Source organism: Euprymna scolopes, chromosome 46 (assembly GCF_053919585.1).
Source record: "Euprymna scolopes isolate OS-2025 chromosome 46, ASM5391958v1, whole genome shotgun sequence".
NCBI lineage: Eukaryota > Metazoa > Mollusca > Cephalopoda > Sepiida > Sepiolidae > Euprymna > Euprymna scolopes.
Window position 1 is genome coordinate 49139777 of NC_136527.1, and position 27335 is coordinate 49167111.

General features: G+C 34.2%; 1 protein-coding gene across 1 annotated transcript; it reads left to right on the forward strand.

The window, feature by feature from the left end:
• The first annotated feature begins 997 nt into the window (after positions 1–997).
• LOC145271409 (uncharacterized) lies at positions 998–15425 on the forward strand. Its single transcript, XM_080126941.1, has 2 exons — positions 998–1099; positions 12496–15425. Exon 2 carries the CDS (start codon positions 12670–12672, stop codon positions 13948–13950), a length of 1281 nt encoding a protein of 426 aa, XP_079983067.1. The 5' UTR covers positions 998–1099; positions 12496–12669; the 3' UTR covers positions 13951–15425.
• The last annotated feature ends 11910 nt before the right edge of the window (positions 15426–27335 follow it).

The window sequence follows — 27335 nt, forward strand, 5'->3', positions numbered from 1 at the left end:
TACAAGAAATTCATTTAACTTCTAAATTTAGCTGAATTTGTCAGTTTCTGACGCTGCTCTGAAAATATTTTTATTATAATCGTTCTTCTTTCGCGTGTAATTTTTTAAATTTAATTTTTTAATCACAAAAAAAAAAATCGGAAATCTAAAATAAAAAAAATACGAAAAGTAGTATCAGTTTCCGCCATTAAATTCCACGTGTAACGAATTAGAGAATTAATAAAAATGAAACTTGTAATCTGTTCTCTCTCATGTAAATATTAAAATGTTAAATAAAATAATACTAATTTTATCCGTGATATTCACCAAATAGATCGGCTCTATTTCAAAATGATTTCTTTTTTTTATTTTTCCTCTTCAATTTTGTTTTCTGCGAACTTGCTCTTCCGTTCGTCATCTTGAATGTTAAGTTGAGCTTGTAAAGTCAATCACATTTGAAAAATCGTTTCCTTTATAAAATCAGATAAAGTTAATCGAAAGCAGATTATAAAACAAAAACGTAAGTATTACTACATGAATTTAGTATCGATTTTTAAGTTTAAGTTTCTAACGACGCCGTAAAAACATTTCACGTGTATTTTTTCCGTATAACTATGGTTCTTTTTCAGTATGTTCACCAATATCTTCATTTTTAATGTGTTTAGTAAACTGCACAAGCACCAGATTAACTTTAGGCCTAAATGTTTCCAAAACAATTAAAAAAAAAACAGGAATCTAAAAAAAAAAAAAAAATACGAAAAGGCGGCTTTAAAAACTATCGTGCATCGAATTAGAGAATTAATATGTTCACCTATCAGTTTCCGCCATTAACGAATTAGAGAATTAATAAAAATAAAACTTGTAATCTGTTCTCTCTCATGTAAATATTAAAATGTTAAATAAAATAATATTAATTTTATCCGTGTCACTAAAGAAATCGTCTCTTTTTTGAAATGATTTCTTTTTTATTTTTCCTCTTCAATTTTATTTTCTGCGAACTTGCTCTTCCGTTCGTCATCTTGAATGTTAAGTTGAGCTTGTAAAGTTAATCACATTTGAAAAATCGTTTCCTTTATAAAAGCAGATAAAGTTAATCGAAATCAGATTATAAAACAAAAACGTAAGTATTACTACATGGCGAACGTATGTGTATTTTTTTATTTTCATCTTTTTTTCATCGGATTATTATCGAATGGTCACTAATTTATCAGATTTTATTTTTAATACTGACTTAAACATAAAAAAAAATGGTCAATGTGTATAATCCTAATGAAAATGTTGATTTATCGTTGAAAATTTTTTGCTGCCGATTGTTTTTGTTTTCAATATTGACTTAATCATTTAAAAAATTCAATACAAACAATAGTTTTCTAAAAAGAAAAAGATAATAATTTTATAAATTTTATATGTTTTTAACTGTTTCACAAGTTTAAAAAAATCAATTTTTTTTTCGTTAATGACTTAAACATGAAAAAGGTCAATGTCTAAAATCTTTAAAAATTACAAATATTCTTTACAATGACGACTTTTATAGATTTTCAAGGATGCTGAAAATGAATAAATACTTCAAAAGTGATGCATAGAATTAGTTTTTATGACATGAAGAAATTATTTTTTCAAAAAGTGAGGATCACTTTTCTATATAAATTTAATGTAAAATGAGCGCCCACTTTCTGGCCACACAGTAATATTTGGGGGAGGGACTGCCTGAAAGCCGTTTTGGTAAATTGAGATATCAGCTGGTTTTGTGGCTCAATCACTATCCGGCTCATTGACCTTTCCTTAAGTGACATTGCCCACAAATGTTCCACATGCAACTTCTGTGGTTCTTATAATAAAGCAGATCTCCAATTTTAAAATCTACTGAGTTTATTTTCTTATTCTTGTTCTCTATCAATTTTTCATAACTTCCTGAATGTTATCCCTTACTAAAGTAAAAGATCCGTTCATCTCTTTTAGAACGATGTCGTGTTGCTCATCACCATAGTATACTCTACAAGGCATTAATGTATTATCTAATGGCAGGATCACGTCTCTGTTGTAGAGCAAGTAGTATGGTGATAATTTTGATAATTTTGTCATTTCGCTCACATGAAATCTGACAGCTGCCAACATTTGGTTTATGTATATATATATATATGTATGTATATATATATATATATATATATATATATATATATATATATATATATATATATATTGCTTAACTGTCATGCATCATTCTATGAAATCTTTCAATTAAGAAATTGTGATAAACTGATGTTGTTACATGATTATTTTGAGGTTCTTCAATGCCTTCTTCATCACTTAGTTTACATTATCTGTTAACAGCTGAATTGTTGCCCAAATCTGAGGAGAATTTTATCCAACAACAGATGCACCACCGTTTCTGGTTTCTTATAAGATACCACAAAAGTCTCCAGCCAACCAATATACGATATCAATGAAAATCACTATGTACTGGTTACCCAAAAGTGTCTTTGGGCCTGAAAATATCCAATGCTAGTTTTATGAAAGGAAAAGGAGGCAGATTGCACTTCTGCATTTGAGGTTGTTGCTTCATTAGATCTCTGGTTTGGGACAGGATACATTTCCTACGTATTCATTCGCCTCCTTAAATAAACACCACCAGAAATATTTTTGCTAAATGGTATAAAACGTCTTTTCCACGACCTTTATTGTCCTGGTATTATACTACCACTTGTTTTTAAGGTGTGACGGTACATATAACCTTATCAATAGTTTGGCTCAAACTAAATGATTCAATAATTTCTATCATCTATTTCTACCAGGATCCTCATTTTCTCGACTAGACGTCCACACACACAGCGTCCTTCCTTCTCAAGTACCATCTCGTTTGCATATCACTAAGTTTATGAAATAAGAAGCAAATTTGTTTTTAACATCATTACCCTCGCTCAGATTACAGATCATTTTTTTTTACAAGGTGGTGACCACTTATCAAGGCCCGAAAGACACTCGGGATAAGAGTTATTGCGTGTAGAGTATGTTAGTATTGAGATTTGATAAAGTGTCTTACTTAAGGGGGCGGTTCATCAGGAATTTGTTTATGCTGGACTTGAAGACATCCATGTTGTAGTCAGGTGGGAAACAGGCAGACTGAACAGAGTTCCACAGGCATGCACTTCTAAGAAAGAAGCATTATTCATGGAATTTACGTTTTGGTTTTGACACAGATAAAGAGTGGGGAAATTTTTTGACGGTGGTTTCGGCTAGACAGGTGTTTTTCGTGAACGATCGGCGAGGGGGGACCAAGGATTGGAGCTAAAACGAGCACTTGTCATGGAAGTAACGATAAAACAAAGACAGGCTCGTAACATCTCTCCTGTGAATGGGGTATATAGCCAGCATTTGACGAAGTCAAATCAATAAAATCTGTGACGCAAAATTTGTGACAAATATGCTCCAATCGCATGATTGGGGCATCTGTGTGCATTTTGTAGTCCTCACCATCAGGATAAGCCAGTATAACCATATCTGTGAGCTTCGGTTTTAGGCTATCAAAGGCAAAATGACATGTGATGTCACATTTAAACACCACATATTTCATCATTAGATCATTAGATCGGCAATCTCAGAAAATTTTTTCAGAATATGACGTTATACCAATAACATAATATGATGTCATACCAAAGAAATAATATGATGTCATACCAATTCAAGCTCTGACTTTTCTCACACGAGTTGGAGTTGGGATTTTATCGATTTAACTTTGCCCAGTTCGGGCTATATATCCCATTCACTAATTTGAACCCCAAATTCTGTACTTCTCCTTAAACCCCACACTGATAGCTTTCATCCTGAGCTTGTACTTATGTAAACTGGCTAGTAGTATCCTATCTATGTGATCTAAGTGACTTTCCATAGTATCTTAGGATATTAAAATATTATCCAAATACAGTAATTTTACCTGTCTGTACCCTGATTTCAGATCTAAGTTTAGCAAGTATTTGGCTGACCCAAGTGGGGCTTATATGGCATCAATGACTGGTAAGCTTGTTCCTTTTGGATAATGAAGGACTTGTTTTGCTTCAGCAGGATTTTTTCAATGTACCATGATTGGTTCATTGTTATAGTTTCATTTTCACAGGTAAACATTATACCGAGGAACTATGACAATTGTCGAAGATTGGTCATTTTAAATTTTTTGTTTAGCTTATTTTTTAACATCTTTTAAAGTGTTGTCTCAAAATTGTTGTGAGCAATATATCGTCAACCCAAAACACCAAAATCAAGTATTTATTACACATATTTTTTGTTTAACTTATTTTTTAACATCTTTTAAAGTGTTGTCTCAAAATTGTTGTGAGCAATATATCGGCAACCCAAAACACCAAAATCAAGTATTTATTACACACATTTTTTGTTTAACTTATTTTTTAACATCTTTTAAAATGTTGTCTCAAAATTGTTGTAGGCAATATATTGTCAACCCAAAACACCAAAATCAAGTATTTATTACACATATTTTTGGTATGCATACACACCTCTATGGGACACTGCCTTAATTCTTGTTCTATTAAATAATTATGGAGTGTTAAATTTTAATTGTTAAATTTTTATTGTTAAATTTTAATTGTTAAATTTTAATTGAATGTTGCAAAATATTCGATTTAAGAGTTTTAATTCATTTGCTGAGGTTTTTGCCCTTTTAACATAGTAATCGTCTTGTCTTCCATACATTTTAGAGACGTTAGTTCTGAGATATCATTTTTGGTTTCCCTTTTGATTAAGAATTTCTCTTAATATGTTCAATGCTTTAGGTCCATCATCCAAGGCATCTCTTATAATCAGAGACAGACTTCTGTCGCCTAAGCATTGAATCAGTTCTGCAAAAACAGTCACATACTTTTTGATAAATTCAGTATCATTAGGATTCTCTTGTGAAGATTGAATAAGTTTGTGTAGTTTTCGTATCTTTAATACACCAGGAATTTCACCTGCCACAATTCAAATTTAGATCCGTCAAAGCAAAGTGTTGAAACATTGACTACATTGATTCTTTGCAGTTCTGTCAAAGTGCTTAAAACCCTGCTATTTATTACTGATAACTCTGAGCCCCTATCCACCAGACTTCTATAATTCTTTCCCTCAATTCTAATCAAAACAGAATATGATGCGCCCATATTATCAAGTATGGCATCGGTATACCCTTATTCAGCTGGGTGGCATTGCATGAATGAAGCTCTCCTGGTTTCCCTGGATATGGTTCTTACAGAATTTCTGTATGTTGCCCACCTCAAAAAAATAGTAACACCTAATTATCTGCCTCTTTCCTTCTCTCTAGTTTTAAATCCTAGTCCCCTACTCTCTACTTGGTTTCCTCTTTTATGTCTGTCTCCATATCTTCAGGAACTGGCTAGACCCATAGCCTCAACTAGTATCTGCTACAAACCTCCATGGGATAGTGTTTATATTCGTTGTATGGATGAGGCCAGATTCTCCATTTAACTTCTTCTAAGGCTTTCTGATAAGCCACTTGAAGATCATGTGGCTTGTGTCTCATCACAAGCATCTCCACCTTCCTATCCTTGAGACCTTCTATACAGAATCCCAGTACCTGTTATTTAACTAGTCTGCTTCTCTGGGCTATCCCACTAAAAGTGCCTTATTCTCATCTAACTATCCTGTGCATATAGTCAGGTACCCCTTCTAACCTACCGTGTCTCACGTTTGCTAATTCGACTTTGTTTGTTAGGGTTTGCGACAATTCCATAGTAGTTCTCTAAAGACCTCTTCAAATCAACCCAAGTTAAACTTTCATTATCTAAGATGAGTCTGGTCATGAATTGTTCGACCAGGCCCCATGTGGTTAAGAGAGCTATCCGATATTTTTCCTCATCCAGTGCTCGGGTCACCCTAAAATACTGCTCTACATGGTCCACCCACCTCTTGTAGCCACCGTCTTTTCTATTTTCCAACATTTTTTCCTTAGAAAAGATTTCTCTCTTATCAATCTTCTTACTGACCCCACTGCCTTTTTCAATTCTCTACATCATCCATCCACCTCCTGTAATCACCGTCTTATCTATTTGAAAATAGCTGCTACTCCATTATAACAATAGCAAATGCTACTGATGAAAGAAAAAGATAACAATACAACTTACAATCAATTTTTGTTAAGATGAAGAGTGTGGACTGCGATGTTGATTTGTTTTTGTATAAAAATATAAATAATTTTATTTTCTCTTTCTCATACTGCATCATATGTGTGTGCCTAGCTAGAGATGGAGAGTGTGAACCGGGAGGTTGGTAGAGTAAACAATGCTTGTGCGATGCTCATTCCTGGCTGACTGTAGGCCTCTCATCCTTTTCCTTTTTCTATGGTTTATATATATGACATGCTTTTTGCAGATGCTCTCACCTTCGACACTTGCATGCATTAAATAGTGAGCCATGTTATTCACTAACAGTAAGGTTAAAAAAAAATTGAAAAGCTGTAATATATGGAGAAATAGAAAAATCAGTTATGGTGGAATATATATGGATGGAAAAGGGCAACCCTCTACCATCTATAATACAAGGGATAAAAATCTGTTTAAATGTGTGTATGTATATATGTATGTCTCGCAAAAAAGTTCAATAGGCAACGGATTTTCTTTTGGATTGTCTAGCTTTAATTTATACCTATGTCACTTTCGATGGGCGCAACATCTAACACGTTACATTTTTTCACTTTCTTTTCCTCCTTCGCGGTACAGGTTTGCCTGCCTGCCTACTACCACTTTTTTGTGTTCGCAATTTTCCTTTCTTTTCTGCCTTTGCATCACCAGTCTGCGCCTGCCTGCCTACTACAACTTCATTTGTTTTGCACAACATACACCTACAAACACACGGGCAACGCTGGGTACACAGGCTAGTTATGTAATAAAAAAGAAATTATAGATGGAGGTGAGCAATGAAGCATAATCTGCTGAAGGGAACAGTGCATATTCGATGATCAACTATTAAGTATACCTAGTATAGTATTTATCATGATATAGGAACCATTGATTAACTATAGTATAGTTTAGTTTGTAATTAAGACAACGAAAGGAAGTCTTATTTTAACATTTTAATAAACAATCTTTCTTTGCCATTTTCGTTAGTAGCTTTGGTAGAAGAAGAGAGAACCGTATTAGTAAGGGAGTTCAGTGTTTGCGTACATGTTTATATCTAGTAGTTACTGGAACAAAGAAAGCTGTTAAAAGAGAAAGAAAGGGCAAAGACTTGTTGTCATGCGTGAGTGCGAGTTGTTTTGATGTATGTTCTTTAGCATGGTAAAGAATGTTTGTTTGGAAACAGTACGTGGAAGCAAGTAGTAGTTTGAAGAGAAGCTTGTGTTGTACTCAGTGCGTTGATGTGTTGCCATGAGTGTGTGTTGTAGGTTCTTTAATATCAGTGCTTGATGTGTTGCCGTGAGTGTGTGTTGTAGGTTCTTTAATATCAGTGCGTTGATGTGTTGCCGTGAGTGTGTGTTGTAAGTTCTTTAATATCAGTGCGTTGATGTGTTGCCGTGAGTGTGTGTTGTAGGTTCTTTAATATGTCAAAGAATGCCCGTGGGAATAAATGTGTTTGAAGAGAGATATAGCTAGCTTGTAATAATCATGTCCAGCCCCAGGCGATGTTTGCTGATAGGCAGACCAACGAGAAAAAGAATTAAAACTTTGTGATTTCGTTTTCTATATACTCAGTCATGTGGCTGAGAGCTGGCTTGTGATTGGACAAGCCAGGAAGTCAATGAATTTCAAATCTCGAAGTTGTGAGAAGTAGTCTCTGCATGTATTAGCGGGCGTCAGATGCTACAATAGTATTTAATATGATGTAGGAACCATTAATTGTATATATGTATACATGAATAAGTAGTAATAATATGGTCGTATTCAAGTCCAACGTAAACAAGTTCTTGATGTACTGTTCCCCTTCAGTAATTCAATTTACCAAATTTCCATTGCTAACAATTATTACAACATTGACCAGTGTACGCTTATTAACCCTTATCCTCTAGTGGCTTCCGGGCCTTGATAAGTGGTGACTTCTTTGTAAAAAATATTTCTTAATTTTCTTAAATATGTAGCCATTATCTAAACTTCAATTCTCACAATAATGTTAACAAATAGTCTGTTTTCTACAACACTGAGCAAAAGCAATGTGTACTAATAACAATACATGGCTATGAATGTGTGATTATCCGAAGCGCTTTATCGACGGAATATAGTATGGAAAAATCATGTCATTTATTAACAGTCATTCACTAACAGTAAAATTAGAAAAAACATTGAAAAGCTGTAATATGTGAAGAGATTGTTATAAGTGGCAAAAATCTGTGTAAATGTATGTATGTATGTATGTATGTCTCGCCAAAACGTTTAACAGAGGCAACAGATTTTCATGAGAGGTATCATTTTGAAGCTGTACTCTTCGAACAAGAAATATCAACAAATTGGCCAAAAAGATTAATTCCTTCACCCTCAACTGGGCACTTTTCTAAAGGGAGGGGTCGCTTTTTTCGCCGATATATTATAAACTCTTTTGGATTGTCTAGCTTTAATTTATACCTATGTCACTTCCGATGGGCGCAACATCTAACACGTTACATTTTTTCACTTTCTTTTCCTCCTTCGCGGTACAGGTTTGCCTGCCTGCCTACTACCACTTTTTTGTGTTCGCAATTTTCCTTTCTTTTCTGCCTTTGCATCACCAGTCTGCGCCTGCCTGCCTACTACAACTTCATTTGTTTTGCACAACATACACCTACAAACACACGGGCAACGCTGGGTACACAGGCTAGTTATGTAATAAAAAAGAAATTATAGATGGAGGTGAGCAATGAAGCATAATCTGCTGAAGGGAACAGTGCATATTCGATGATCAACTATTAAGTATACCTAGTATAGTATTTATCATGATATAGGAACCATTGATTAACTATAGTATAGTTTAGTTTGTAATTAAGACAACGAAAGGAAGTCTTATTTTAACATTTTAATAAACAATCTTTCTTTGCCATTTTCGTTAGTAGCTTTGGTAGAAGAAGAGAGAACCGTATTAGTAAGGGAGTTCAGTGTTTGCGTACATGTTTATATCTAGTAGTTACTGGAACAAAGAAAGCTGTTAAAAGAGGAAGAAAGGGCAAAGACTTGTTGTCATGCGTGAGTGCGAGTTGTTTTGATGTATGTTCTTTAGCATGGTAAAGAATGTTTGTTTGGAAACAGTATGTGGAAGCAAGTAGTAGTTTGAAGAGAAGCTTGTGTTGTACTCAGTGCGTTGATGTGTTGCCATGAGTGTGTGTTGTAGGTTCTTTAATATCAGTGCTTGATGTGTTGCCGTGAGTGTGTGTTGTAGGTTCTTTAATATCAGTGCGTTGATGTGTTGCCGTGAGTGTGTGTTGTAAGTTCTTTAATATCAGTGCGTTGATGTGTTGCCGTGAGTGTGTGTTGTAGGTTCTTTAATATGTCAAAGAATGCCCGTGGGAATAAATGTGTTTGAAGAGAGATATAGCTAGCTTGTAATAATCATGTCCAGCCCCAAGCGATGTTTGCTGATAGGCAGACCAACGAGAAAAAGAATTAAAACTTTGTGATTTCGTTTTCTATATACTCAGTCATGTGGCTGAGAGCTGGCTTGTGATTGGACAAGCCAGGAAGTCAATGAATTTCAAATCTCGAAGTTGTGAGAAGTAGTCTCTGCATGTACTAGCGGGCGTCAGATGCTACAATAGTATTTAATATGATGTAGGAACCATTAATTGTATATATGTATACATGAATAAGTAGTAATAATATGGTCGTATTCAAGTCCAACGTAAACAAGTTCTTGATGTACTGTTCCCCTTCAGTAATTCAATTTACCAAATTTCCATTGCTAACAATTATTACAACATTGACCAGTGTACGCTTATTAACCCTTATCCTCTAGTGGCTTCCGGGCCTTGATAAGTGGTGACTTCTTTGTAAAAAATATTTCTTAATTTTCTTAAATATGTAGCCATTATCTAAACTTCAATTCTCACAATAATGTTAACAAATAGTCTGTTTTCTACAACGCTGAGCAAAAGCAATGTGTACTAATAACAATACATGGCTATGAATGTGTGATTATCCGAAGCGCTTTATCGACGGAATATAGTATGGAAAAATCATGTCATTTATTAACAGTCATTCACTAACAGTAAAATTAGAAAAAACATTGAAAAGCTGTAATATGTGAAGAGATTGTTATAAGTGGCAAAAATCTGTGTAAATGTATGTATGTATGTATGTATGTCTCGCCAAAACGTTTAACAGAGGCAACAGATTTTCATGAGAGGTATCATTTTGAAGCTGTACTCTTCGAACAAGAAATATCAACAAATTGGCCAAAAAGATTAATTCCTTCACCCTCAACTGGGCACTTTTCTAAAGGGAGGGGTCGCTTTTTTCGCCGATATATTATAAACTCTTTTGGATTGTCTAGCTTTAATTTATACCTATGTCACTTCCGATGGGCACAACAGCTAACATGTTATGTTTTTCTCACTTTCTTTTCCTCCTTTGTGGTACAGGTTTGAGCCTGGCTGGCTACTACCAGTTTTTGTGCTCGCAATTTTCCTTTTCAACCAACACTTTTACACACACCTCAACTTTCTTTCGAAACATTGAAAAGCTGTAATATGTGAAGAGATTGTTATAAGTGGCAAAAATCTGTGTAAATGTATGTATGTATGTATGTCTCGCCAAAACGTTTAACAGAGGCAACAGATTTTCATGAGAGGTATCATTTTGAAGCTGTACTCTTCGAACAAGAAATATCAACAAATTGGCTAAAAACATTAATTACTTCACTCTCAACTGGGCACTTTTCTAAAGGGAGGGGTCACTTTTTTCGCTGATATATTCTCAACTCTTCTGATTGTCTAGCTTTAATTTATACCTATGTCACTTCCGATAGGCAAAACAGCTAACATGTTACGTTTTTCTCACTTTCTTTTCCTCCATCACAGTACAGGTTTCAGCCTGGCTGCCTACTACCCCTTTTCTGTGCTCGGAATTTTCCTTTTTTGTTTGTTTGCTAAACCAACACTTTTACACACACCTCGACTTTCTTTTCGGCCTGTGTGTCACTGGTCCGAGCTTACCTGCTTACTACAACTTAATTTTTTTTTCTCCTCAACACACACCTACAAACACCCGGGCAACGCTGGGTACACAGGCTAGTTATGTGATAAAGAAGAAATTATAGATGGAGGTGAACAATGAAGCGTAATCTGGTTTAAGGGAACAGTGCATATTCCGGATGATGATCAACTACTAAGCATACCTAGTATAGTATTTAACACGATGTAGGAACCATTTATTATATTATATTATATTTAACACTATATAGGAACCATTTATTATAAATAATGGTAAAATATAAATATATATATATTATATATGTATGTATATATTTAGTAATAAGTAATAAAAAGTGTCTAGAAACAAAATAGTTCCGCAAATTCATACTAGGATTGTCTGCTAGCACCATAGTGTTATTGTTAGAGTTCTAGGTAAATTCAGTTGGAAGTTCCATACTCCTGAATGTTGAAGTTTCAATCCTCAGTGAGATTTAAAATAGAATTAAAAATTACTTGGGAATTTTTAATCCATCATCACTAACAATCCAAGAGCATGTTAATCTCATATACTAAATAAACGGTTCAATTCAGAATTATGTAAAGATTTCTTAGTTCAAGGGAAAGATTCGACAAAAAACACCTGAATAAGATGGAAGGTAAAATAGAAACATTATGAAAAAGATGAGAACATTATTCTGAAGAATCCAAATAATATGAATAATCTAACTTCATCCACAAAATGAAAAATAACGTGATAATTTTTAGTTAAATTAAAAAAATAATTTTGTTAACTAACCAGTATTTAATAAAACTATACTCATTTTTGAAAAATTCATTACCAATAAATGTTTGGGATATTTTATAAAAGTCAACATAATACAATTTTACCACATGAAAATAATATGAATAATCAATCCTCATCTCTAAAACGAAAAAACATAAAGATTTTTAGTTAAATATTTTGAAATAGATGAATCCAAATAATATGAAAGTATCAAAAAATTAAAAACATTATATACAGCCATAAATGACCCAAAGAACGTCGATATTCAGAGATAACATAGAAACGTTGGGAAAATAATACCCAAGATGAGAACACTATTCTGAAGAATCCAAATAATATGAATAATGAATCCTCATCTCTAAAATGAAGAAACGTAAAGATTTTAGTTAAATATTTTGAAATAGAAGAATCCAAATAATATGAATAATCAAACTTCACCCACAAAATGAAAAAAACGTAATTATTTTTAGTTAAATTTAAAAAAATAATTTTGGTAACTAACCAGTATTTAATAAAACTATACTCATTTTTTAAAAAATTCATTAACAATAAATGTTTTGGATATTTGCAGAACTTACAACATAATACAATTTTACCACATGAAATGTATTTTTACAAATTCATTTTATATTTCCAGAACTTACAACAATGAAAAGAAATTCATTAATGGATAAGAAGTACTTTTCTGCATTGATGATTTAAAAAGGTTTGAAATAATTATAAATTTCTTCATTAAATTTTTTAAAGGTGAAATTTATTAGCGTGCCTATCATCATACACTTCATTGGATTTTTACTTTTTGTGAAATCAGATGCAAGCAAACATGAGAGACAAACCACATTCTTGTGAAGAATGTGGTTCTTCTTTTGCAAGGAAGTCACATTTGTTGAGTCATATGAAAACACATACGAGAGAGAAACTACATTCTTGTGAACTATGTGGTTCTTCGTTTGCACTGAAGTCACATTTGTTGAGTCATATGACAGTACATATGGGAGATAAACCACACTCTTGTGAAGTATGTGGTTCTTCTTTTGCACGGAAGTCAACTTTGTTGAATCATATGACAGCACATACGGGAGAGAAACCACATTCTTGTGAAATATGTGGTTCTTCTTTTGCACAGAAGTCAACTTTGTTGAGTCATATGACAACACATACGGGAGAGAAACCACATTCTTGTGAAGTATGTGGTTCTTCTTTTGAATGGAAGTCAAGGTTGTTGCGTCATATGACCAAACATACAGGGGAGAAACCACATTCTTGTGAAGTATGTGGTTCTTCTTTTGCACAGAAGTCAGATTTGTTGAGTCATATGAAAACGCATACGGGAGAGAAACCATATTCTTGTGAAATATGTTGTTCTTCTTTTGCACAGAAGTCAAATTTGTTGAGGCATATGAAAATACACACGGGAGAGAAACCCCATTCATGTGAAGTATGTGGTTCTTCTTTTGCACAGAAGTCACATTTGTTGACTCATATTAAAACACATACAGGAGAGAAACCACATTCTTGTAAATTATGTGGTTCTTCTTTTGCACAGAAGTCAACTTTGTTGAGTCATATGACAACACATACGGGAGAGAAACCACATTCTTGTGAAGTATGTGGTTCTTCTTTTGAATGGAAGTCAAGGTTGTTGCGTCATATGACCAAACATACAGGGGAGAAACCACATTCTTGTGAAGTATGTGGTTCTTCTTTTGCACAGAAGTCAGATTTGTTGAGTCATATGAAAACGCATACGGGAGAGAAACCATATTCTTGTGAAATATGTTGTTCTTCTTTTGCATGGAAGTCAGATTTGTTGAGGCATATAAAAATACACACGGGAGACAAACCACACTCATGTGAAGTATGTGGTTCTTCTTTTGCACAGAAGTCAAATTTGTTGAGGCATATGAAAATACACACGGGAGAGAAACCCCATTCATGTGAAGTATGTGGTTCTTCTTTTGCACAGAAGTCACATTTGTTGACTCATATTAAAACACATACAGGAGAGAAACCACATTCTTGTGAAATATGTGGTTCTTCTTTTGCACGGAAGTCACATTTGTTGACTCATATGTACACACATACGGGATAGAAACCACATTCTTGTAAAGTATGTGGTTCTTCTTTTGCACAGAAGTCACATTTGTTGAGTCATATGTACACACATGGGAACATATACCCGAAAGAACAGTTGGAAACAAGTCATATACCATCCACTATTACTATGCAATCCCTACAGACACATACCTAGAAAACGGAGCTATAAAACCCGACATTGTAATATGGGACAAGAAGGAGAAGGAAGCAACCGTGGTGGAAGTTAGTGTCCCGAATGATGCTGGGTTAAACAGAGCTGAGAGGGAAAAGATTACTAAATACCAGGGTCTTATGTATGACATGAAAAGAAACTGGAACCTTAAAAAGATCTCTATCATTCCAGTAATTATAGGAGCAACCGGACTTATGAAAAAGAATTTTACAAACTATCTTACAAATATACCAGGTAAACCAAGTGCAAAGGAGATTCAAACAATTGCACTTAAAGGGACGGTTAGAATCTTAAAAAGATCTCTCGGTTGGAGTGTCTAAAATAGCAGGTGTATGTTTGGCATCTGGTAGGATGCCCCATCCCTGGCTTAAACAAAATGATAAGAAAAATGAAAAAATAGAGAGAAACCACATTCTTGTAAAGTATGTGGTTCTTCTTTTGCATGGAAGTTAAGGTTGTTGCGTCATATGACCAAACATAAAGGGGAGAAACCACATTCTTGTGAAGTATGTGGTTCTTCTTTTGCACAGAAGTCAGAGTTGTTGAGGCATATGAAAACGCATACGGGATATAAACCATATTCTTGTGAAGTATGTTGTTCTTCTTTTGCACGGAAGTCAGATTTGTTGAGGCATATAAAAATACACACCGGAGACAAACCACATTCATGTGAAGTATGTGGTTCATCTTTTGCACAGGAGTAAAATTTGTTGAGGCATATGAAAATACACACGGGAGAGAAACCACATTCATGTGAAGTATGTGGTTCTTCTTTTGCACAGAAGTCACAATTATTGAGTCATGAAAACTCATACTGCAGAGAAACCACATTCTTGTGAAGTATGTGTTTCTTTTCCATGGAGGTCAACTTTGTTGAGTCATCTGAAAACACATATGGGAGAGAAACCACATTCTTGTGAAGTATGTGGTTTTAATTTTGCATGGAGGTCAACTTTTTTGACTCATATGAAAACACATACAAGGCGTCCCTAATGGTGCTGTCCTTAACAGCTGAAGAGAAAATAACACAATAGCAAGGGCTTATATACGACATAAACATAAGAAGATATCAATCATTCCAGCCATTATAGAAAAAAAACGAATTTCATAAACTATCTAGTGATTAGACGTTGTGAACTAAGTTCAAGAGAACTACAATAAATTGCTTTTACAGGAATAGGTAGACTATTTAAAAGATCCCTCGATTTGAGTAAATTAATGGGAGAATGTTTGATATTGCGCAGAATGGCCTATCCCATCAAAAACAAATTAAATGAAATAAAAACACTCAAACCCCATTATTGTGGAGTATGTTGTTCTTTTGCATGGAATTCTCCTTGATTTCGTCATATGAAAACACATACAGGAGGGATCAGTAATGACAATAAATGCAGGTTCTGCCATACAGGATTAGAAAGTGTTGGTCATCTGATATCAAGTTGCAAATTTCTAGGGGACGGCTACTATACAGCGAGACATGATGGAGTATGCAAGTACCTCCACCGGACCATCTGTAAAAAATAAAACATCCAGTGTAGTAGCAAGTCCTGTGAACATCAACCTGAAAGAACAGTTGGAAATACCATACATTACGACCATGTAATCCCTACAGCCACCTACCTTGAAAATGCTGCTGTGAAACCTGCCATAGTTATATGGAATAAGTCAGAGAGAGTTGCAACCTTGATTGAAGTGAGTGTTCCCAATGATGGCGGTCTGAACAGAGCTGAAAGAGAGAAAAAGACCAAATACCCAGGTCTTATGTATGATATGAAAAGAAATTGGAATCTTAAGGAGATATCAATCATACCAGTTATCATAGGTGGCACAGGGTTTATGAAGAAGAACCTGAAGTCCTACCTAACTAATATTCCTGGTTAACCAAGGGTAAAAGAGATCCAGACAATTGAACTTAAGGTAACAACGAGGATTCTAAAAAGAGCTTTTGGTTGTTTTCAATAAAAAGCGGGGCAATGTTGGCAGCTGGTTTAGCTGCCCCATACCCAGCCTTACAATCTTCAAAGGAAGAAAAATTTTAAAAAAGAGACAATACAGATTGAAAGTTTCTTTTAAAAGATGGCTACTACACAGCAAGACATGATGGAGTATGTAAGTACCTCCACTGGACCATCTGTAAAAAAATAAATATGCAGTTTAGCAGCAAGTTCTGGGAACATTAACCTTAAAGAACAGTTGAAAATGATATATATACCATACATTACAACTATATTATCCCTACAGCCACCTACCTTGCAAATGCTGCTGTCAAACCTTCCATAGTTATATGGAATGAGTCAGAGTGACAACCTTGGTTGAAGTGAGTGTCATTAATAATGGTGGCTGGTTTGGCTGCCCAATACCCAGCATAACAATCTTCAAAGGAACAAAATTTTAAAAAAGGAGGCAAACCATATGTTTGCGAATTGTGTGGTTCTTTTGCATGGAAATCAAATCTGTTGAGTCTTGAAAACACATACGAGAGACAAAGCACATTCACGTGTTGTATGTAGTTGTGCTTTTGCACTGAAGTCAACTTTGATAAATCATATGAAAACATACAAGAGACAATTTCTCTACTACATCAATGTTTGAGAGATAAAGAACTTAAATAGAACATTCGAATATCTATATATCTCATATAGACTTCAAATGTAAGCCCCACGTTGTGGGCCTCTTGATTTCTGAGAACTTCGTTTATTACAGAAAAAGAGACAAACCATGTTTTTGTGAAGTATGCATCTATTCTTTTGCACATAAGTCATATTGGAAACTGAAAAAATATTACAGAATCAGAAAACAAATTTGCTACAAAATTCACACAAAATAGTAGTTAAAAATAATCCACAACTTGCATTTCAGAAAATTGTAAAAATTGGTCAAACAAGAGTGTGACAAGTCTTTTCTGGAATTATTATTAGGGAGACTTTATAGACTTACTTTAAACAGAATGCCTTCACTATGATCAGGACAGAGTTATTATTACTGCTCACAATCAAAGTTTGATTACCAATGCTTCTAAGTAGATAGAAAGAAAACTGGAATCGTTGGAAAATTTCTATGTCAGTAATTCTAGGAGCAAATCAAATTAGACACAAGAATTTAAAAAAACTACCTGGCAAATATATCTGGTGAACCAAGTGCAAAAGAGATTCAAACCAGAGAGAAACCACATTCTTGTGAAGTATGTGGTTCTTCTTTTGAACAAATGTCTACTTCCTTGAGTCATATGAAATGCATGTGAGAAACAATATTTGATGATTTTCCAAAATCAATACCTCAAAATTGTATTCAGCATCACAAAACAAGAACCAGCAGAACAGCGTCTGTCAGGAAACTGGCCAACCATTTTTCACAAGACTTTCTTACAAATATGACAAAATCAGAAAATAAATCTGCTTAAAAAATCACACAAAATAGTAGTTAAAAATACTCCACAACTTGCATTTCAGAAAATTGGAAAAAATCTTTTCTTGATTTTTTCTAATAATAATAATAATTATTATTATTATTATTATTATTATTATTATTATTATAAGGAATTTTTGTAGACTGGCTTTAAAGAGAATGTCTTCACTATGATCAGGATAGAATTCTAATAACTGCTCACTATCAAAATTTGATTATCAATGTTTCTAAATAGATATAAAAGAAGCTGGAATTTTAGGGAAATCTATTCCAGTAATCATAGGAGGAAAAAAATTACTTAAAAGAATTTAACAAAGTACCTGATAAATATATCTGGTGAACCAAGTGCAAGAGAGACGATTTGAATCTTAAAACTTCCAACTCTCAAACTTGACACTCTGTTGTCAAAATTTTCAACTCCCAAACACAAACTCTGTTGTCAAAACGTCTAAATCCAAAACTTGACACTATTTCAAGTTTATTTGCACACAACTACGTAGCACGCCTTCTTCTTACTCGTCTTCTGTTTACGTCTGTTTTTATTTACCTTTTTATCATTTGCATAGAAATGCAACAGTCTGCATCGCTCTAGTGATCGCCTATGATAAAACCAACTTGGTAACTAATTTAGTGTTTTTTTCTGTTTTTGTTACAATACCAAACTTTTAAAGCATTCACACATGCCAAGTAAGTTTCGATTTTTCATACAAAGTAAAATAAGAAAAACTGAAAAGCCATATTTTGTAATGTATGTGGCTCTTCTTTAAAAAGAGAAAAAACTATAATCCTTTGATTATGTTGATAATTTTCTTTAAATAAAAGTTTTTATTCTCAAGTAAATGTTTAAAATGAAAAAAAAACACAACTTTTATGCCAACGTCACGTCTTAACATGTTTTTTTACTACTAAAATTTACTACATCTCAATAAAACATCTATTTTATATCGAGTATTCATGTTTAAATGTCTGCTTAAGCGTTGTAAGATTTTTTAAAGAACAAGGAACGTTCAATAATGACAGGAATGGAGATGAGAGATTTCCTGACAATGTTTAACTCAATTACAGGAGATTATTGCACTTCATTTTATAGGAAATTAAATAAAGTTATCAGCATTAGGAGGCTTATTGTACTTCATTTAATAGAAAATTAAATTTAAAAAAATCAACATTAAGAGGTGGGATCAGATCAGCAAATATGTCCCTGCAAAATATCACTCTGATAATCAGATGATGCAACTTGATTTCTCAATTTCTGCATCTTCTACAAAAACTTTCTCCAGAGATGCATTAAACGATGTGAGAAATGTGTAACTCTGTGATGTTTTTATCTGGAAAAAGAAACTAAAAACTGTGGCAATTTTTGTTGTTCTAATTATATTTGAAATTAGACTGTGGCATTATTTACTTTTGCAGCATCATGATATCGAGAAAGTATGATTTTGTTTTTCAGAACACTAGGTATAAATTGCTTGGTTTACTTAATGTAATATTTTAATGTTCAACAGAAGTTCGTATAGTCTTTTCATAAACACATAGTTTTTCTCACTTGCGTTTTCGTTTTCAAGTGATCAAGGCTTTTTGTTTAATGCTCGATTGAATTAGGGTAATTGACTTCTGATCTCGTGATGGTTGAGGCCTGGCCCTCACTTTAGATAAATTTAACAGACAAAAATTACACGTGTAGTAAAACAATGAAGACTTTCTGGTTTTCAAAGGTTTTATTTAAAGAGAAATTTTTCAGAGGAGGAGAGACCATTATCTTATTAACTAATTACTTCTTGATCAGTTTTTCTAAGTTAGTTTTAAGGATTAAATTTTAGAGATGCAGACAGTTAGACATGAAGGTTTTAATGGTTTAGATTTTCCTTCCATTTTCAGACTAATTTTGCTTGTATAGAATCCAGATTCAGACTCCCTCAAACTTTATTTCATCCTCAAATGCGTGATATACTTTTTCGCTATATCCTGTTACACTTGCATTTCTTACGTGTTTAATTATTGAACGAAACTTTCAATCACACCACCTGCAGCATGGCATATTTCTGTTTGCTGACAGATTATCCTGAGATGTACGGCTCTAAAATTCAGACGTATAATCCCAATATATAACATTAAGAGTGTTATTTTTATAGTTTAAAGGTTAGGAGGAGAGAACGAGGTTGGCGGGTAGAACGAGTGAGGGAAAAGTGGGGGAAGTGAATTAAAAAATTTAAAAGAACATAAAACGAAAAATACATATAAAATGTAGTGTTAATGAAGAAATGTAGTATTGGGAATCCCAGCTTAATTGCTATCTAAGTAGTTTAGAAATAGAAAGTTATGTAAGCATATTTTGATTTCCCATCAGCGAGTGAGCAGGGTCAGAAGGTTAGGTGTGACAGGCATCAAACTCAAGTCATCCTTGAACGACCTAGATAGAATGCACCAGAAAGTAAGGGGTAATATGGGAATTGTGGGTAAGCTTCCGATTGACGACCACATGGGCTCGGGGTTAGTCTAGGCAGCAGATGAAGCAGATGGGAAATTGGGGCCCTCCCAACAATCAGGGTCCGAGATGATAGGCTTGCCTTGAATAAAAATTTGAAGCTTCAAATCCCATCTTGTTCATTAATGAATCTGTCTGCAGCAGTAAGTACCACTCCCCAGCAAGATGGCAGACCAGCGGCCAGAAGATATCATCCGCTGGCCAAAGCAACCAGGTATGTTCAAACTACATTGCGCATACACATCTCAGAAACCTTCCAAGGCAAAAGAAACTGTGTAAGAATGAGAACACACACACATATAGCAGTGGACTTCACATAAGATACGTAAGATCATAAACACACACACGTATATGTAAAAACAGTGATAAACGTTAAAGTACTCGTAACAAGAAAACGTAAAAGTAAACGATTAGTAAAAGCAAACGTTTAATAATAATAATAAAGAATAAAAAAATAAGCACATAAACAGAAAGAAGAGAACAAATATATATATATATATATATATATATATATATATATATTTGTTGCCTACATTACCCCAAAGTGAAACAATGATGAGGTTAGCCAATACCAGATGCATAACTAATCGGGGAATGCTAGGTGTCGTATGTGTTGAAAACAATTCTTGCATCTAGTATCAGGGTTAGGCTACTATAGGTGAATAAATAAGATATTGCCAAAAGAAATCATCGTATTTTTAGCAAAATGCGCAGTTATTTATTAATTTCTTTTCTTTTATGGTATCGATTCTTAAAAGGATTTAAAAGCACTTAAAAGCATGGTATATTAAAAATGAAAGTTTCGGCTTATCGTTTTAAGCATATTTGGGCCCACAAATACAGAAGGGGTTGTAGACAATACATGTATATATATATATATATATATATATATTCTAAAAAAGTACGTCATTATAAAATTCATTCTTCACTTCATAATCGGTGAAAATTACGTATTGATTGGGGAATTACTTGATTTTTGATAGATTTTTAAAGTATACTTACTCTCTCTTTTTGTTTTTGTTTTGGCCGTACCGATTTTTTTCTGTTTTTTAGGGTTTCTTTTACATATTAAAATATAAAAGTAACTGAAACAATTATGATTTAAAGGTTAATTAAATTTTTTGTGCACGGCAACTTTTACAATCTGTTAATATTGATTGAAAATGTGAATTTTAATTTGAAGGATTTAGTTAAGATTTAAAAAAAACAACTTAGTTTTAGGAATTTAAAATTGGTATTTCGTAGAATAAAGACTAATTTAAAAAGAAAAAATAATACAAATTATGATATGGAAAATTAATAATAAAAGAAATTTTGTATGTTAGCTGACTCCATATTCACAAGAAACTTAGGTCATCTTTTAACTCTCTGATCTTTTTAATATTCACGGTTTTCCACAGGAACCTGAAATATCATGGTTTTTTTTAATATGAAAAATACAGTTAAACAGATTTAATTAAAAATTATTTTAGATGTCAATAAAATAGAAAAATGGTTTTCAATATTTATTTTAACCGTAGATATTCATTTCTTTCAACATTTGTACAATTTAGATATTATGCTTATCCCCTTCACAATAAATTAAAAACGAAAATATCTCATTTTCTGTTTCAGAGGACAAATGTAATGTGCTTAGTCTGGCAACTTCCTTCGAATTATATTTTTCCAATTCCAAAATCGACCTACAATATAAAGTTTTAAGAACTAAAGAAAAAAATAACGCATGAATTTCTGGTTGTTTTTTTTATTGATGACTAGCGGGGGTACCCGGCGTTGCCCGAGTGTTTGTTTCCGGGAGGGGGGGAGTTTTAAAAAATGTTATGGTAGGTAAGTAGGAAGGATCAAACCCGGAGTCATGAGTAAAAGTAGGAAAATAAAGTGTGAAAAAAAAACATCTGCAACGTTAACAGTTCGGCCACCAAGAAAAGTCCATTCCAGTTGTTTAGGAAAAAAAAAACGACTACGGTAGGTCGGCGCGAACGTGAAAATATAATGTGAATTGTCCATCACGCTAACCACTATGCCACAGAGCACTGCAGCTTAGTTTAGTGATTTTAAATAACTTCACATGAAAGAATTACGAAGCCAAACCGATGTTCTCTTCTCAACTTTTCCTTGTGAACGATCCCCAAATGGTGTTAAGTGGTGGCAGGGGGAGGAGGAATTTATTAGAGAGAAAATATTTTACCACTTCCATTGATCTTAACCGATTTTGGCCGTGACTTCTCAGCAGAAAAAGTATAGAAATCTAAGATTATCGAGGAATTTGAGAAATAATAAGCCTATAACACACCTCAGATATTGTTCTGCCGTTTGTGCATATTATATTTGCATGAAATATCTTGATTTTTAATCCTATTAATGTCAAAATCAGACGGGGAAAAATGAGTTCATTTTATTTATATAGAAATAACACCTCAACAACTTTTTTTTTAAATTACGACTTTTTAATGTTTTCGACTATGCTGAATGAGAAAATATCATTTAAATTTTGCAGAGACAAGTATTTTGGGGGATATAACGACCTGTATTATGCACTATAGTTCACTGGCTTCCATGTATGCGTGTGATAAATGAATCTACTTCTCTGCGACAGCCAACTCCCACTTTTTTAAATATAGTATTTGCGGGTGGGTATGCTGGCAACGAATATCACAGTTACATTTGGGGCAAATATCCCTCTCCCCATCAAATGGAATGTTTATTGCAAAAGCCATTTCTTTAAGAATTTCTAGGATTAACATGGGGAGGGTGAGGTTGTCTATTCTGAAAGCCGTTCTTTACATGGGGAGGTTGAGGATGTATATTCTGAAAGCCGTTCTTAACATGAAATTACTCAAGGAAGTAAAGTCGTAATTGTTTTGGCTTATACACATGCATATTACTAATTTCTCGGTTGTGAAAAAAAGTGGATTTGTTTCCGCTAGGTGGCACTGTCGGCCACAGAGAAGTAGATTTGTTTATCGCGTGTGCATACAACATTAAGTGAATTTTAAAGTGAATTGTCGAGATGAACCTAATGTTTAAAAAAAATACCTTAAACATATTTTTAATATTTCACAAACATTACGATAAGCAATGTTCATTCAATATTTTCACAAAAAATAATATAATTATAAAAATATTTTTTAATATTTCACGAACATTACGATAAGCAATGTTCATTCAATATTTTCATGAAAAAATAATATAATTATAAAAATATTTTTTAATATTTCACGAACATTACGATAAGCAGTATCCCTTCAATATTTTCATGAAAAAATATAATTATAAAAATATTTTTAATATTTCACAAACATTACGATAAGCAAATGTTCATTCAATATTTTCACAAAAAATAATATAATTATAAAAATATGGTACTTGTACAGTTTAACCAAGACATTAAAAAATGAAAATATCGAAAAAAGTTTAAATTGTATGTATCCGTTATGGAACGAAGTTCTCCGGAAAAAAAATCTTAATTTCATCAAGTAGTTTTGTGTGTGTGTGTGTGTGTGTGTGTGTGTGTGTGTGTGTGTGTGTGTGTGTGTGTGTGTTTACAGCGGAAAAACACGTTTTTATGAGAGCGCGTTGAAGGCAGACATCTTGGATTTAAAAAAAATGTTTGAGTTTTAGAAACGTCACGGGGAGATAACTTCAGTTAAAGCGTCGACACTCCCTCCCCATCTTTAATACTAGCTTTTCTTCCAAAAAATTGAACCTTTTGCTCGGTATCATAACAAATAGTTCTTTTGCTTGTAAAAAAAAGGTAAAATCCATTGAGAGCGTACGGTGGTTATATGAGAAAATAAAGCTGTTTACGCATTAGAAATGTTTCTTTTCTGTGTTATGTACATTAGTACATTAGGGGTGATTTCGAGTAAAAGGCACTTAAACCATAAAAATAACGGTAACATAAGTGCATAAGCACCAAAATTGTTTTTGTTTTGTTTTGTTTTGTCTGTTAGTTAAATCCGGCTAAAAAATAATAATAAAAATCAAAAATAATCCGAAAACTGCAAAGCTCATGCAAAATTGAAATTTTTATTTGTTACGTTTGAATAAGAAAATATTATTAAAGCAAAAACAGTCGTGTTCTCATCGAGTAATTTTTTTATTATTCAAGAAAATAAAAAGTACTCGTTTTTGTTTACAAGTGTTAATCTGGACTTACACCAATTTTGTTGTTAATAATTACATATAACTATAATCCCTGGCAGCCCCCCCCCAAAAAAAAAACCGGCAAAAAATATCCACCAAGAAAATAAAACATAACAAAATAATCCGAAAAGCGCAAAGTTCAATCAAAAAAAAAAAAAGAAGAAAAAAAGCCAGTTGTCAATTTGATCTCATTTCGGTTTCCGGTACGCTCGATCTGACTTTTTGATCACCCGTCTGGTCGGCCATATTAATTTTTTTTTTTTACATAGGCATCACCACATTATCAAGGCTAAGAGGCCACTCAAGGATAAGGGTTAAAGAGTGTACAGTAGAAATTGGACAATATAGTAATCATTAGTAATGAAAATTTGGTAAATTTGATAACTTATATGGAACGACTCATCAAGAACTTATTTACGTTAGACTTAAACGCAACCATATTGAAGTCAGCTGGAAAGCAGGAAAACGGAAGACAATTCCACAGTCCTGCAGTTCTAAGAAAGAAGCTTTGTTCATAGAATCTACGTTTAGGTTTAGGCACAGATAAAGAGTGGGGGGAATTATTGATAGTGTTTACAGCTAGACGAGTGTTTCTTGTGAAAGTTTGGCGAGGGGGACCATAGATTGAAGCTCAGTCGAACACTTTCCATGAAAATAACGATACATCAGAGATACACTCGCAACATCTCTTCTGTGAGGTAGAGGTTGCAGGGAAGAGAAAAGGACATCTTCTACAAGGCTACGAAGTCTATTTTGAACTCTATCAAGGCAGGACAAGCCCTTTCTAACACTCCTACTCAGATATGGCAACAGTATTCCATCCTTGGACCTACCTGGCTCTTATATAGATAGAGAATTTCATCAGCAGTGAGATATCTATCGGATCGATAGAAAGATCCCACCATTTTTCCAGCGGCCTTGGCAACAGATTTGATGTACGTGTTCCATTTAAGATCAGGAGTAATGGTCAAGCCCAGAAGCTTGTCAAAACTTGAGACCCCCTGAAGACGAGAGCCATTCATTTCAATTGATGCCAGATGTGGATCAGAATGTTGATGATGTAAAGAGAGAAGCTTTGTTTTAGATGCATTAAAAGTAACCAGCTACTCCTTTCCCCATTGTACTACGTGCTCAAGATCAGAGGAGAGAGAATTGGAGAGAACTTGGTTGGTTACTGTCTTAGATGTGCTACCATAAATGGTAGTGTCGTCAGCATAAATGTCTACAAATGATGTAAGGATGTGATTTGGAAGATTATTAATGTAGATCAGGAAAAGAGTTGGGCCCAGGATGGACCCCCGAGGGACACCGGCATTAATACTGTGAGCTTCTGATTTTTGCCCCTCAACTACTACTCTTATGAACCTATCAGAAAGAAATGATTTAATAATTGAGAAGACATTTTCAGCTATACCATAGCTACAGATCTTATGAAGTAAACCTTTATGCCATACCCTATCAAAGGCCTTAGATATGTCAAGAGCAATTGCCCTAGAAATATTGCCTCCGTCGAGAGATTTGCTAATCCTATGAGATATAACTGTAAGCACATCTGCTGTAGATCTAGCACAACGGAAACCATATTGAGTGTCACTAAGGTTATTTTTGTTGAGATGGTTGATTACTTCTGTATTTAACACAGATTCCAGCAACTTACTCATGACGCGCAGGAGACTTATTGGCTTGTACTGAGAGGGGGATGAGCGATCACCTGAATTCTTTAATACAGGGCATACTGATGAAATTTTCCAGGGAGATGGGAAACTATGCTCCTTAAGACAACGTTTAATCAGTTTTGTAAGTATGGGCGCTAGTTAAGGTTGAAGTTTTTTGAGTACTATAATTGGAATACCGTCAGGGCCAGTTGCTTTACTGGAATCAAGGTTTTTGATTAGCTCGGCAACATCACGTACAGATATACGTATATCACATAGCATGTTTTCTGATACAGGAGGAAATATTAGGCGTTGGTGGCCTTGGTCGCAAAGGGTAGAATTAGCTGCAAAGTTCTTGACAAAGAGTTTGGCTTTATCTGATGCTGACGAGATTACCTCAGGTCCATTGATAATAGTTGGGATGGAGCACACGCTTCTGTTCAGGATTCTGTTTGCTATTTGCCAAAACTGATGGGAACCAAGCCGCTGCTCTGCTACTTTGGACTTAACGGATTGAGCATACAACTCTCTTGCGTTCTTTATTACTTTCTTACAATGGTTGCTGGCAGTCCTGAAAGCGGCTTTAGTTTCCATACATCTATTATGTTCGAAGCAGTGGAAAAAGTGATTTCTGTGCGCAATGGCAGCAGCACATTTTGGAGAGAACCATGGCTGTCTGTTAGGTTTTTGCTGAAACTTTTTAGAGGGTATGAAACGGTCTATACCTACAATTAACCATTCCGTCAGGTCTGATACTATAGAGGACACATCCTTTTTAAACATGGAATGCAGAGGTAGATCAGATATAAATGTACGGAAGCTATCCCAGTCAGCCTTAGTGTATCGATATACTGTACGATGGAGAGGTACGTCTGAGGACTTATTACATTTCATTTTTATCTTAATTGATACAACAGAGTGGTCGGAAGATCCAAGAGGCGACAGAACAGAAACTGAACATAGTTCAGGGCAAGTTGTGAGAAAAAAGTCTAGTAGGCTCGCATACTGGCCGTCATTGTCGGGCACACGGATGGGTTCATGAACAATCTGAGTGAGGTCATAGGCAATGGAGAAATCATGACAGAACCTCCCCTCATCATCGGTCTTGTTTGAGTGGGTCAACGATTTGACGTTGTGAACATTAAAGTCTCCACATATATGAATGTTAGCTGAAGGATAAGCGGATAGGACTTGGTCAATTTTCTCAGATATGCTTTTAAAGATAGTAACTCCGCTGTTGTGGGGGCGATAGAGAGTAAATATAAAGGCAGTAGTGTGAGCTAAAGCAACCCGGAAGCACATATAGAGTAAGTTAGGATCTTCCCCGGAGATGTCCCTACCACATGGAAAGCTATCTTTAATGTAGGCACATATTCCATGCCCATGGCGATCTTGGGGGTCAGATTTAGAAGTTAAGTTAGAGTATCCTTTAATTTCGAACTCTTCTAGGGAAATAGCCTGTCCAATGCCAGTTTCACTTAAAAATAAAAGGTCTGGTTTAGTCTCCTGTAATTGGG

What these genes read in the sequence shown, in the direction of transcription:
- LOC145271409 (XM_080126941.1), top strand. Translation starts at nt 12,670, where the DNA reads ATGCAAGCAAACATGAGAGACAAACCACATTCTTGTGAAGAATGTGGT.